At 38.7% G+C, this 13,565-nt stretch overlaps 1 protein-coding gene across 1 annotated transcript in view; it reads right to left on the reverse strand.

The window, feature by feature from the left end:
- Nucleotides 1–4,956: 4,956 nt before the first annotated feature.
- Nucleotides 4,957–13,565, reverse strand: part of LOC104373254 (macrophage mannose receptor 1-like) — a 64,960-nt gene continuing 56,351 nt past the window's right edge. The window contains 6 exon segments of the mRNA XM_086614888.1: nt 4,957–6,365; nt 6,747–6,806; nt 10,847–11,011; nt 12,936–12,968; nt 12,971–13,006; nt 13,009–13,050. Of these exon segments, the coding sequence (XP_086471014.1) occupies nt 6,115–6,365; nt 6,747–6,806; nt 10,847–11,011; nt 12,936–12,968; nt 12,971–13,006; nt 13,009–13,050 (587 nt within the window). The 3' untranslated portion in view covers nt 4,957–6,114.

The raw sequence follows: 13,565 nt of genomic DNA on the forward strand, positions 1-13,565 counted from the left end.
GGCCAAATGTTTCACTCCCTTCTTCTCTTCACCTCAAATTGATGCAGAAGACCAAATCTGTGCCTTGCAAGAAAACCCTTCTGCACTGAACTGGATTAACAAATCCTTTTCAGTTTTTAAGACCCAACGGATACAGGGAAGTTCTGAGCTGCAAATAAGGAACTGCATCATGTCACATGAGTAATTTGGAAATAATACATTAATGGATAAACTTTGCTTTCTAAGCTAGTTTCTCTATTGTGTAAATTTTTTCTCTTCCATGGAAATACGAGATCTATGAGGTAACATTTTAGTGAGGATTTTTGGAAACATACCTTGCAATTCAGGATCATTATTTTTAAGAAAAAGGTGAAATGAATGTCTCTCTACCAGAAATAAAGGGAAAAGGTAAAAAAGAAAAGGAAGAATTGTCTATATCAATAAATGATGAAAAAAGCCTGAGTGCAATGCAGTACTGTGAAAAATTGTCTAGGACAACATGCAATTAAGTAACTATGACCTTGGAATCAGAGAGAACCAGAATTTCCCATGTTTGCAGTTCCACTGAAAAGAGAAAATCTGTAGAAAACAGGATCTGTGTTCTTTGGAAGGCACCTGTCCCTTTCATTTTTTGCTTCATTACTAACCATATGCAAGAGTAATGCACCCAAACTGATAGCAACAATTGAAGAAATTCTGAAAAGAAATTACACGATTCTAGGAAGAAGAGAACCTGTAACTGGAAAATAGTGGGTTTTCAATTATTGCTGGAGAGGAAAATTAGACTGATAAGGAGTAATTCCACATTTTTCATCCCACTGGTCTGTGAAAGTTTGCATCCCCTAAAGTGCACTCCCTTCAGGCATTCTGACAAAATTCTGAAGTTTACTTTGAAAAAGCTCTCTCCTTCATGATTGGTGAAGGAATTAGGAAAACATAGAGGGTAAGGAAGAAACAAGGCACTCCTGTGGAAGGTTTACATCTCTTTTTGCTTATGGCCTTTGAAAAATTTCGGTTCCCATATCTTCAGGAGAAGCTGGTTTGGGATGACTTCCCCAATATTGTATTTTTAGCAAATGCTCTTTTTGGTCTTTCCCTGAAAAGTGCTGTTGCTGTAGGCAATGAAAATCCTAGACACCTGCATGAAGATGTGGGATCCTGCTTCTATTGTTTTGACTCAAAGGCAGATGAAAGGTGCACAAGGAATTAGAGCAGGACAGGAATTACAAGAATGAAAGAAAATATTGGGACCTGAAGGCCAGCAGGTACAGCTAGACCAGAAACATGGAAAGAATGGAGGCTTGTGAAGGACACTGAAACCTGAGGAAAGTGGGAGAAAAGTGAGGGCTGCCTCAACAAAGCAGCAGATGGTCAATTACTCAGTGAATTATGATGCATATGCAAAGATGGCTGTACTGAGTCCAGAGTAAAGCATTCTGGTACTCCTCCACATGGGAATTCTTGACTCTGCAAACTCAATTTTCCAACTTTCCTTGCTTCCTTGTTCAGGAGTTTCAGACGTGCCGATGGAAGAAATATTCTTATTTATTATTCAGCAGGAGAAACGTGATGTCTTGTAGTTCTGTTATACACAATATCTCAGCACCTCCAAAACTACCGGGAGGCAACAAGTACAATCCGCAACAGAGAAAAAGGAAGAAAGATCAGTGTTCAGTGAAGGACTGTTACCAACAATCTGCTGAGAGAGGCTGAAAAAGAGTAAACCGTACACTTTTTCATAGATAATGCAATAAAGCATAAGGTCAGCTTCACCTCAGTGGTTGCATATCTGTCTGAGCAGACACCATCACAGCCCAGAAAGCGGGAAAGAAAATTGGAACATTGCAAAGATGCACTCCAGCATCTTCCTCTTGACAAGGCACAGCCTGAAATTTTAAAAGTGGTGAGGAAGAAAGGCTGCTGGATTTTGTGTCGAGTCAGCGTTGTTCCTTTGTCAATCTCTGCTCCCAGGCAGGAAGTTACACTCACAGTGTGCAGATTCACCACCTTTGCTCTGAAGTCTGAACTCTTCTGAAGGAAAGGGGAAATGAAAATTAAGCGCAAGGGTATCAAGAAACATAGCAGTGGGCAAAGACATAAACCTTTACACGCTATCGAATATTGCCATCAAGTCTTTCCTCAGCTGCCCATAGAAATGGATGGGTGAGTCCATTCAGGTTCAGCCAGATGCTTCCCTACAGACATCAAATCATTCATTTTTAAAAAATACTGGTATTAAAATCTGAAAGGAATTTTGTGATCCATTTGCCTGCTATAACTTGATATAAGATTTCAATTAGGAATCTCCACATATAGCACAATCACAGTTTCCAATAGAAAACAACTTTTTTTTAAAAAAAAAACCAAACAAACCTGCACTAACCCTCAGTAGAAACATTCTAGTCTAAAAAAAAAACCCAGAGAGTGAACAACCTTTACATTTCTCTAGACAGGCTCAAAACAGACTGAAAGAGCAACACGGTATCATAGAATCATAGGGTGGTTTGGGTTGGAAGGGACCTTACGGATCATCTAGTTCAACCCCCTGCTGCAGTGGCAGGGACACTTTCCCCTAGATCAGGTTGCTCAAAGCCTCATCCAACCTGGCCTTCAACACTTCCAGGGATGGGGCATCCACAACTTCTCTAGGCAACCTGTTCCAATGCCTCACCACCCTCTGAGTGAAGAATCTCTTCCTTAGACTTGATCAAAATCTATCCTCTTTCAGTTTAAAGTCATTACCCCTGGTCCTATCATAAGGCACTTTCATGCTATGCTTTCACACTACATAATCAACTTATTTCTCTTTCATTCTAACTCGCAAAGATCAAACATAAGAAATCTTGGCAGAATCAGAGGATTATGGATATGAATTATTACAGTTAAAAATTTTCTTTGCCTTTCTATCCATCACTTCTGTTTCACTTTGTTTATCAAGAAATTATTTTTCTTGATTTTACAGCAAGAATATTTCAGAAAAGCAAGACCTCAGTTCCTTTGTGAATGTATATTTATGTAACATACAGCCTGAAACCTCCCCTAAGTAGTGGCATCTGCTCAGAACACAAAATAAGAGCTCACAAGAGCAACAGGATGGTTCTAAGGCAACTGACCGATCCCAAAAGGACTGACAGCCAGCAGCAGAGAATGGCCGAAAGAATTGGGTCATAGATCAGAACATATTAAGTAACAAAAGATATTGTATCCATATGAATATGAATCATTTTCAAGAAGACGTACTGCTTTTTTTTCCAGTCAAATAGAACAACATGGATCATTTCCCCAGCCTTATCTTTCAAAAAATTTTTATATAATCAATTGCTTGTCAGGAACGTTGCAGCTTAGCAGCAGGAAGAGGATAAAATACCAGATCACCAAATGATGTTTGGTGAAACCATGACATGATAACTCCGTCCAGGGAAGATGGAAATAACATGAGGGTGTGGAAAGAGAATACCAGTTTGGAAACTACTCTCTCAATTTTTCTTGAAATTGTTTGATCAGTTTGTCACAAGTATGACCAAAGGAATGATGATGTTAAAAACCTGGGACTGAACTCTGTCTTCAGACAGTCTAATAAATGAGTTGCCATCACTGAAAGCTACTAGCTGGGAAAAACAAACAAAAAAAAACAGCCAACAAAACCCAACCAAACTCAAACAAACCAAAAAGTCCCACCAAACAAAAAAATCAAGAAAAAATATTTTTTATAATTACAAGTCTCTAGGTAAAAGCCTTCCATTTAATGTCCTATTAATTAGATATTGTTTAAAGTGTTCAAGATTGTTTGTTTCTCTGCATTCCATTCAAAAACTCCCATTAGAGTTTGTGTATAAAGTATCAGTGCTCATCTTCAGCTCACTACACGGAACTGTAATGAGTTCCTGTGCTGTAAATACCACTGCTTCCAAATTTGCTCTTTTTAATAGGAAATTTGCTTCAATTCCACTGCAACGGGAGGGACAGTAAACCATGCAGCTTAAGTTTCCTCTTCTGAAAATCTTTGAAGTCTTTTTCACTCACACTCTTTCTAAAATGAGCAGGTCAAGCAGATCCATCTGCAGAGTAGAGCTTCTGATTTGGAACCTCCTCTATTTTTTTCTGTACCCACTTGGACAGGAGAGCAACAGACAGCATTTCACAGAAGCAGCTACACCTACTGCCAGTGATTAACTCCTATGGCATTTTTAGTTCACTTCAACTCAAAGACAATGCTGGATTTCAGGCAATATAAATGGGTGAATGAGTTCAGGACTATCCAGGCTCCAGTAGCTGGATTCTCTCCCTGACACTGTTTAGCTGTAGAGATGTATCGGATAAGTTCACGTTCAGTGTGCAGATACTGCCTTAAGAGTGCGACGGGCCTCGGAACAAGACTGAACTTCCTCTAAGTTGAGGCTGCACCTGTTTGTCGTTTGCACAACAGTCAGCGCAGTGAGGCTGGGACACCAGTCAGCCCTCTTGACCTTTCACTGTCCCTTTCACGTAGCTTTCTAGCTAGTATCCCTTCTCCAGGTAATTGAAATGACATCACCCTCAACACCGTTCATCAGTCAGTCAGGAGGCTTCTGGCACATAAGCCACATCAGGTGGCATGAAGAACCATTGGAGGTACTACTCCTTGAAAAGACATGCTCAAACAACTGTGCATTAAAAATGGAAACGGCTATAGGAACAGAGGCAAGCAAATAACCGAGAGAAAGGGAGCGGAGCCAGAGAAAAAGAGTTCCAGGATTAATTTCTCCATCTGACCTACACACACAAGCAATTCAAAATTTTTACTAAATCTTCCAGTGGACATTTTTGTCTCAGTTTTAAGCAGACAATCCCGGGACAGACTCAGAAAAATACTGCCAATGTATTGATCGCAACTTTGGATGAAACGTCTCCATGGTTGTATCAATTCCTTTTTAACTTTATCCTGTTACAGAATCTTAATACAGACAAGACTATGAAATGAAAAACATTTTAAAAAAATCAAAGCTAGTTACTTTTTATTTCACAGAACAAAATCTGAAACCACAAAATCAAACTTTGCAAACTTTTGTAGGCAAGTGAGGAATCACACAGGAGTTAAATTTTACAATATTTACAAAAATTAGGAATATAAACTCCACACTGGAGAATCTAAGATTTCCATAAACGGTAACTGATCTAGCCATTTTAGAAAGGAAATAAAATCAGTAGTAACTTATACGCTGGTAAAGATAAGTTGTTCTTGACTTCCAGTACACACTCCACAAATCTATGCTACTTATTGAGAGGCTGTAGGAAAGCAGTACCAGCATATGATCACCATAACAGCTACCCAGTGCCTCTGCAAACCTTCAGAACATGGATAGATAACATTCCTTCCTCTCCTCAGTAACTGTTGTCCTGATAAGAAGGAAGTTTTGCCATGACCTTCATCGCCTCTCCCAGACGACCCCACTTGTGGCCAGCCAGAGCGCTGACACTTAACACCAACCACACTTTTTCACTCCAGAGGTGTGCCCCCAGATTTCACCTGATTAAATCCTAGAATACCTAAACTGTAAGAACTACATACTTGGTTCTCTGTGTTGTGTGAAATTGTGGGAACTGAAATTACATCACAAAAGGATTTTTTCCCCACATGGTTCAAAGAGGATGTGCCTAAACACAGACTTGTTATCTAGACACGACCCCTGTAGTTAAGTCCCTAGGAATACTTTAAAGATGGTAGAACTAGAGAAATCTTTGCCAACTAGCTTGGAGAATCTGTGCATTAGCATAGTTTGAAATAAATCTGATGTAGAAACTTCAAATTTTGGGAGCCTTCTCAGGTGAATCTATCTACATTTTACTTCCTTTATTGCATCCATTTCTATTGTTCCATTTAATAATCAGTCATTATTGTCTCTTTTCTTAAGACCCACACTCACTAATGCGGGTCCTCAAATTGTGAGATCTGAAATCTTACATGTTATACAATGGTTACAAAATAAAGTAACTGCTTTCATTATGTACACACTGAAACTGGATACTACAGTATTTGCGCATGAGAAAATAGCTTTGGCTTAATACTAACTGCATAATTTTGTTAAAACAAGGCACATTTTATTTTATTACATTACATTTTACATTACATATTACATTACATTTCCTTTTATTACATTACAATGTCGCATGTTCATTCCGTTCTATGTTGGTCACAAGATCCTTTGTGTCACTAGTTCCAGGAACTGCGTCACTATTAAAATACAAATTGTTCTCAAAGCTGTCATTTGTTGACAAGCGATTCTTTCTTCTTTTGTAGAAGAAATAGCCTGCAAGACCACTTCCAACTAAGATGAGGATGACAACAATAACTACAACTCCTGTTTTACTGTGATTCAGAGTAGGAGCCTTCTCATCCTTTGTCATTGCTGAAAACAAATACAAAGAAATCAAGAGGATGCTACATAGTCGTTATCTAATTACTGGAAACAATTACTTTAACAAGCATGATGTTTTAAGCAAAGTGTTCCATTTGTTTCAAAATAATGAGAGAGAAAGATAGCAACATAAAATTTATTGATTTTAAAAGCTAACGTTGCATGCTATATCACAAATTATTTTTTTTAAACCTGCATTTGGACACTGAATGGAGTATATTTATATTCTACCAGGAAACAATTTGCTCCTAGGAAACAGATATGGTACTCAGATATATCAGAAAATGAGAGAGACAATACAGAATATGATTTGTTCTGTTTATGATCTTACATGGGACTAGTTTTTGTCTACTTGAAAGACAATATTCTTACCCTTTGCAGGCGTTTCAGTTGGTGGCATTTCAGCTGCTGGTGGCGTTTCAGTTGCTGGCATTTCAAAACATTGAAAAAAATTGTGTTATTATAATTCCTATTATTTATTTCCATACTACTTATTTCTATATCATTTATTTATATATTTGGAACATACTGAAAACCATGTTCAGATAAATACATGGTAATACATACCACCAAATACTGAAAACACTGGAGTTCGGTGCATACAAAGCTATATACACCTATCAAAAGGCGTAGCACAGTGGTCTGTTGCATTCTGGTCTCATACGCAGGTATTTACATAAACCAGCAGAAAAGAAAATACATTCAAGTGCATGATGGAGACAGATCCTGACATCAGTGTAAAACCACAGGAAAATCTACACAACATCTTCAAGACAGGGATGATCAAACACAATCCTCAATATAATTACAAACTCTCGGAGCATTTGTTACCTTATATACACATAGCAAGTGTAAGAAACTTGGTTTTCCAAGAGACTTTAATGGCCTGCCTACACAGACAATTTGAAATCTCTCGTGAAATCCAAAGTGACTTAGCACGTATCACATCCAAACTAAAATGCTTGTAGGTCATATAAAATTTAATCTCAACCACAAAATCTGGCTTGCTGGGAAAACTGGGCCATCATTTAAGATCCATATTTTGCCACAGGGATATAAAATCAGTCTGTAACTAAATCATGAAGCAATGCGCTATGTTTCATTCTGAAAAAGGTGAACCCAGGAAGTCAAATTGGTTTACCAGTCTCTCCACTTAACACTGCCTGATTTCACTAACCCAACAATCCCAACTTCCAAAGATTTTCCAGAATTCTGCTGCAGTGTGTATGGCTCAGATAGTTTTACATCTAGATGACAAATATTATCTAGACAAATATTATCTATAACTCACTGAACTCAAGTAAAACCAGACATGATATTGCATGTTTCTGAAAGTTTGTACAGGAAGAGCTTAAAGTAATGCTATTTACAATAAAAAGCAGCTTGTTACTTGTCTGCACTAGACCAGCATGCAAATGTATGGAAAATAGGGAAACTGGGAGCTTCCTATACTTGCACACTTTTGAAGTGCTTACTGGAGGCCATTGCATGTTTGCCACATTACATAGAATAATAGAATGGTTAGGGTTGGAAGGAGACCTTAAAGATCATCTCAGTTCAAACCCCCCTGACTCTGTGAGGGCAATCCTCCACTACACCAAGTGCCCAAAGGCCTCATCCAACCTGGCCTTGAACACTTCCAGGGATGGGGCAGCCCCAACTTCTCTGGTCATACCTGTTCCAGTGCCTCACCACCCTCTGAGTGAAAGAATTTCTTCCTTAGATCTAATCCTAAATCTGCCCTCTTTCACTTTAAAGCCATTGCCCCTTGTCCTATCACTAATGCCCTTGTAAAAAGTCCCTCACCAGCTTTCTGTAGGCCCCCTTTAAGTACGAGAAGGCCTGCAATAAGATCACCCCGGAGCCTTCTCTTCTCCAGACTGAACAGCCCCAACTCTCTCAGCCTGTCTCACATAGGAGAGGTGCTCCAGCCCCGGACAGTCATGTCAGTTTTTGGGCTCCCACGTACAAGAGAGATAGAGACCTACTGGAGGAAGGTCCAGGAAAGGGCCACTAAGATATCAAGGGAATGGAGCATCTCTTACATTCGAAGAAAGGGCTCAGAGAGCTGTAACTGTTTAGCCAGAAGAGAAGGTTCAGGCGGGATCTTATCAATGTATACACATATCTGAAAGGAAGGTGTAAAGACAAAAGAGTCCAACTCTTCTTAGTGGTGCCCCCAGTGACAGGACCAGAGGCAAGGGCACAAACTAAAAGACAGTAGGTTCTCTCAGAATATCAGGAAACACTTTTTTCCTGTGAGGATCACTGAGCACTGGCACAGGTTGCCCAGGGAGGTTGTGGAGGCTCCATCACGGAGATACTCAAAAGCTGTCTGGATACAGTCCTGGGTAACTGACTTTTAGGTGGTCCTTATTGAGCAGGGGATTGGACCAGATTAACCTCAGAGGTCCCTTCCAACCTCACCATTCTCTGATTCTGTTCAGATAAGCCACCTTTATGTCCAACGGCACAAGTGTAAAAACAGTCTCAGAAATGCTAACAAAGAATAGGAAGAAATTGTTTACATTATGCTAATTAGAAAATAATCTTCTGGCTGCATGCTTCCATCACACTGGAAAGTTTAGAAATATAATAACCCTAGACACTTTCTCCGTGTTCCTCACAAAAAGACGTTGACTGGCCAAGTTTGATATAGCATAGATTATGCACCTGCCGCACATTACTGTTGGTTTTTGGTATGAGACGACTGCGTGCTAACTCCTACCTACAAGCAGTTAAACAAACAGCCTATTTAGCAAGATGGAATCTGCTGTTCCTGAAAAGTGAGAGTGAGATGCCATGAACATAATATACCTAGGCACTATTTGTAGCACAATCAACTAGCAACTGATGAACTGCTGAACAGCTCTTTAGAGTACCTCCTTACTTAAGAAATAAAGCTAGATTCTGGATGGAATAGACCGCTACAGACTTTCAAATTACGAAGGTAAAAATTACCTCAAAAATGGAACAGAAAATAGCATCTATTCTATAGGAAGACTTCAGCCTCAGGTTTGGGTTTGCAGTGTCTTCAGAAAACAGCAACATAACAAGCCATAGCAAGTGCAACTAAGTAAAATCATGCTTCTAACACCCCATTTATTAAACCTATAGTATTTAAAACATTTTTTTCAGCTCTTCAAACAGAGCATTATGACATCCTTTGCAAAACTGTGCAAACCAAGCTGCATTTCTCTATCACAGTGTAGGACTCAATTGTGTCCTGTTCCTGAGTGAGCAAATACATAGTCCTTGCGTTGACACTGGCATTTGGCTTACTCCATGGCATTCCAGCTCAGAAGGCTGGACTGGCTGAAGCTAATCCTAAAAAAAGTAACTAGCTTTTGTCTGCTTCATCTCCTTGAAATGGCTCAGTATCTAAACAGGTGAATGCCAATACAAGCACAAACAGGTGAGTTGAATGGTCAAAAAGCAAGCATGGTCAATGATTTTAACGCTTGTTACCTACATCTATCACCATTCTGGATAGAGAACGAAAATAAAGTGCCTTTTTGTTTGCCAATCACGATGTAAAAAGACAGATAAGTAGACTGAATTATTTTAACTCTGGTTATATCTGAAAGTTCTGCAGTATTTCCTGTGGAAGATACAGTCATCGTTACAAGCATCTGAGTCAGTAAGAAGAATTTTGCATGACAGCCAATTTATAGAAAAGATAGCAGAATTTCTCTCATTCCCGGTCTTGTAGAGGAAGTGGGCATATTTCAGCTACTATATGCATTTCATTTTTCTCGGTAAATATTAGTAAGAGATTTTGATATTGCAATACATGCTGGAAGAAATTATTAGAATGACTTTAAGAACACATATGCACTAGATGTCCTTACTGTCAAATTTGTATATTCAGTTGTTTCGGGAAAACTTCCAATTTAGCACATTCAGACTATGTTATTTGCTTTGCTTTTCATTCATTCATCTTCTCAAAACACGAGAACACAGAGACAAAAGGTCCAAAACTGTTCATTAATTCACAATTTGTAAATACCTAGTTCACAGAAACACTACTTCCTATTCAGAAAATGCACACACGTGAGATTTCCAGAAGGAAATAAGCAAATTGTATTCCCTGGCCTGAGCAGAGCGGATAGGCTAAGGAACATATTTTCAAATAGATGAGATAAATTTGTGTGTGCAAAGCACAGTACTAATTTTGTGATTACTCAGCAATTCTCAATACAGAACAGGCAACCTTATGAAGTGTATGCACCAGGTACAGTTAAGATAGGAACACATTGTTTTAAAACAGTTCTGAAGAGACTTGAGCACTGCTCAGCACTTCTACTTTTCTGACAAGAGTTATTCTTTCTTTTGTTGGCATCCAAATGTGCATCCCTTAACAGTTAGAAATCTCAAAACACCAGCTAAATTGCACTGTGTGTAACCAGCCATCTACTAAAGCACACAGAAGCATACTGCATACATAAAACAAATTCGTAAATGTAGCACTACTTTTGGCTTTTTACAAATGTAGCCTTTGTAGGAAGAGCACTAGATATATTCCAGTACCAGAGTTTGCTACATTTCAACACAGTGCTCGTTTTGTTGAGGGGAAGGTTCTCCTACATTCCAGTTGACAAAATTCACTGGAGTGTTGTCTAGCCACAGCCATTCTCCTGATTGGAAAAAACATTGAATATGGAAGAGCAAGATAGTATTAATTCTATCTTGACAGCTGCTTCACATTTATGCCTTCCTGAAAATCTAACTTGTGACCACTTTTGGAGACAGGCCACTAGACTATTTAAATTTTGGTCTGACACATCATGTTGCCCTTATGTTTTTATGCAAATGATAGAACACAATTTTTGAAAAATGACAGGCCAGTCTGGCTTATGTGATGTTACCAAAGGCAAGAAAGATTTAACTAAGTGTCTCCCACAAATTATTGCAATGGTTGCGGTGTCATTTATTATATTCCATTTAATAGAAATTACTGATGTCAGAAGATAATTATCTTCAAGAGAAGGCCCTTTATTTCAGTAATTTGTAGGGAGGTTTTGTTATTGCTTTTTTTCAAGCCCGGACTGAAGTCTTTCTATGTCCCACTTATCTTCTGTTTGTTTTTCAGTTTCTGCTCCTTCCACTGACTTTACATATGCGATTTCCTTTTTAAAGATCTGGTCCAAAATCTTGTGATCTCGTTGTTCAACTATGCTGGGACTTTCTGTCTCTTCCTTCCTGTTCCTTTTTCTCTTTCTTTCTTTTAATAGTGTTACTTATTTGAAGCAAATGTGCCCTTGTGACTTCTAAGTTGTACTCAACAAGGAAATTCTTAGACTCAGCATGAAAGTTACGTTTTGTTGTTGTATAAGATTCTTCATATTTTTCTGCTTTTTTCTCTTATTTTAAATGCCTGCTACGCTTTGTGTCAGGACATGGCATCTGGATACGATCACTTTTCCAAAAATATGGAATTTAGTTATGCAGTCATGCTGAAATCGCTATAATCATTATCTAGTAATACAATGACATGTACTTGCTGAAGCAGCTCTTGTGTTTACGATCACTGTAAGAACTGCATTGTTCTGCACCTGCTCTAGAACCACTTTAAAAATATTTCATGTGTCAATTAACCATGTGAGTAAACGTCAGCTTTTCTTTATGTGTTATGTGCATAAATCACTACTCTTCAAATTCTTTCCTCCTCTACTGAAAACTTGCCTTTTCCCTGGTTAAGTTTCAAGTAATGTAATGGAACACTTGTCTTTCCCCAGCTGGTTGTCATTGAAGTGATTGAGCAAACAGTTGTGAAAAAAACCTCCAAAACTCAAGCAAACCCCACCTCAAGTCAACTGAACCATTCTGCCACTCCTGCCTCTGACAAAGTTATACTGGAGCTTTTAGTCTGAGCAGCACAAGAGTGAAGTAACTTCAGGTCTATCATAACGACAGAAATTTCTATGTAATTGAATACTAGCTGTATTAACGAAAAAGCAATAACCAGCAAATTTCAGATTTAATTAACGCATCCTGTTGCCTGTTCCCTCTTACCTTCCTTACAGTGAGATCAGAATATAGAAAACTTGTGACACACAGTTCCAAAGATACAACAATTCAGCTTCAAAAGAAGCTATTCTGAGGACCAGCTGTAACTAAAGATGGGTGACTGGTCATTCCACGATGGTATTTCCAAAGACTAGAGGTAATGTTAGCCACATTCTCTAGCTCAAAATTGGAATATCTCAATGACAAGCACCTCAAGCCAGGGCCTCTCCACATTTGAGAAAAATCATTTGACTTGGCTCAACTCCCTACACAGTCCTGTCTGTACTCTGCTATAAGCACCTTTGTGCCTTACTGTGCTATGAATTACTTTTTTGCTTTAAGATGAGCTTTCTGTGCCCAGTCTTCTTTTATATATTACTGGCTATTGTTTGATTCAATTGAGTAGCTTGTCTTATGATGATAATATATTACCTTTTCTCATTCTGATTTTTTCGATATTACAGAAGTATAATGTGATGTTTTCAACATGCATGTCAAACAGTTTGTGACAATTATTCACCAAACAAAAGGTGTCAAAAGTAAATAAATTACCATCCACGTTTCTGTACATTCCTGTCCAAAAGTTGATGTTTTCCCTTCAAGTGGTTCAATGGTGTTTGCCAGAAGTTGGCTTCAGCTGAGTCTTCAACCGATACCAAAGAGCCACCTGGAAGACACAGAGACACTAATACAGTTAATCTTCCACATACAACACTAGGCATTCGGCCCATAGCGATTCGCTCTGTATGCTGCTTAGCCAAAGTAAAGTCACAGCATGGAGCCAGCAGACAGTGAGCTACACAACTTTGTATGGAGTGGCATTAAACATGCGAGAAAGTGCGTCTTCGGTTCTCTTAGTGTGGGGTTGGAACCCAGTCGATAGGTATGGAGCAACAGCTATGTTTGGCACTTGACTCTTGATTTGACTTGAATTTTTCAAGGTATTTTTTCTCAGGTAGTGAAGACACAACTACCGAGAACCAAAATATAAAAGTCATTTGAATCACTACTGAGCTACTGATAAATTCTACTATGGTTCCAGTATTCTACTACGGGTAAGATATAATGGAAAATGTCCAACTGCAAACAAAACCCAGAGTGCAAACAGGGACAGTAGATATAAAAGAACATGGAACGTTCCTCTTTTTGACTGTAGTCTTTATGTTTCCCTGATTGTTCCTC

This window comes from Tauraco erythrolophus, chromosome 7, assembly GCF_009769465.1.
Source record: "Tauraco erythrolophus isolate bTauEry1 chromosome 7, bTauEry1.pri, whole genome shotgun sequence".
Classification (NCBI taxonomy): domain Eukaryota; kingdom Metazoa; phylum Chordata; class Aves; order Musophagiformes; family Musophagidae; genus Tauraco; species Tauraco erythrolophus.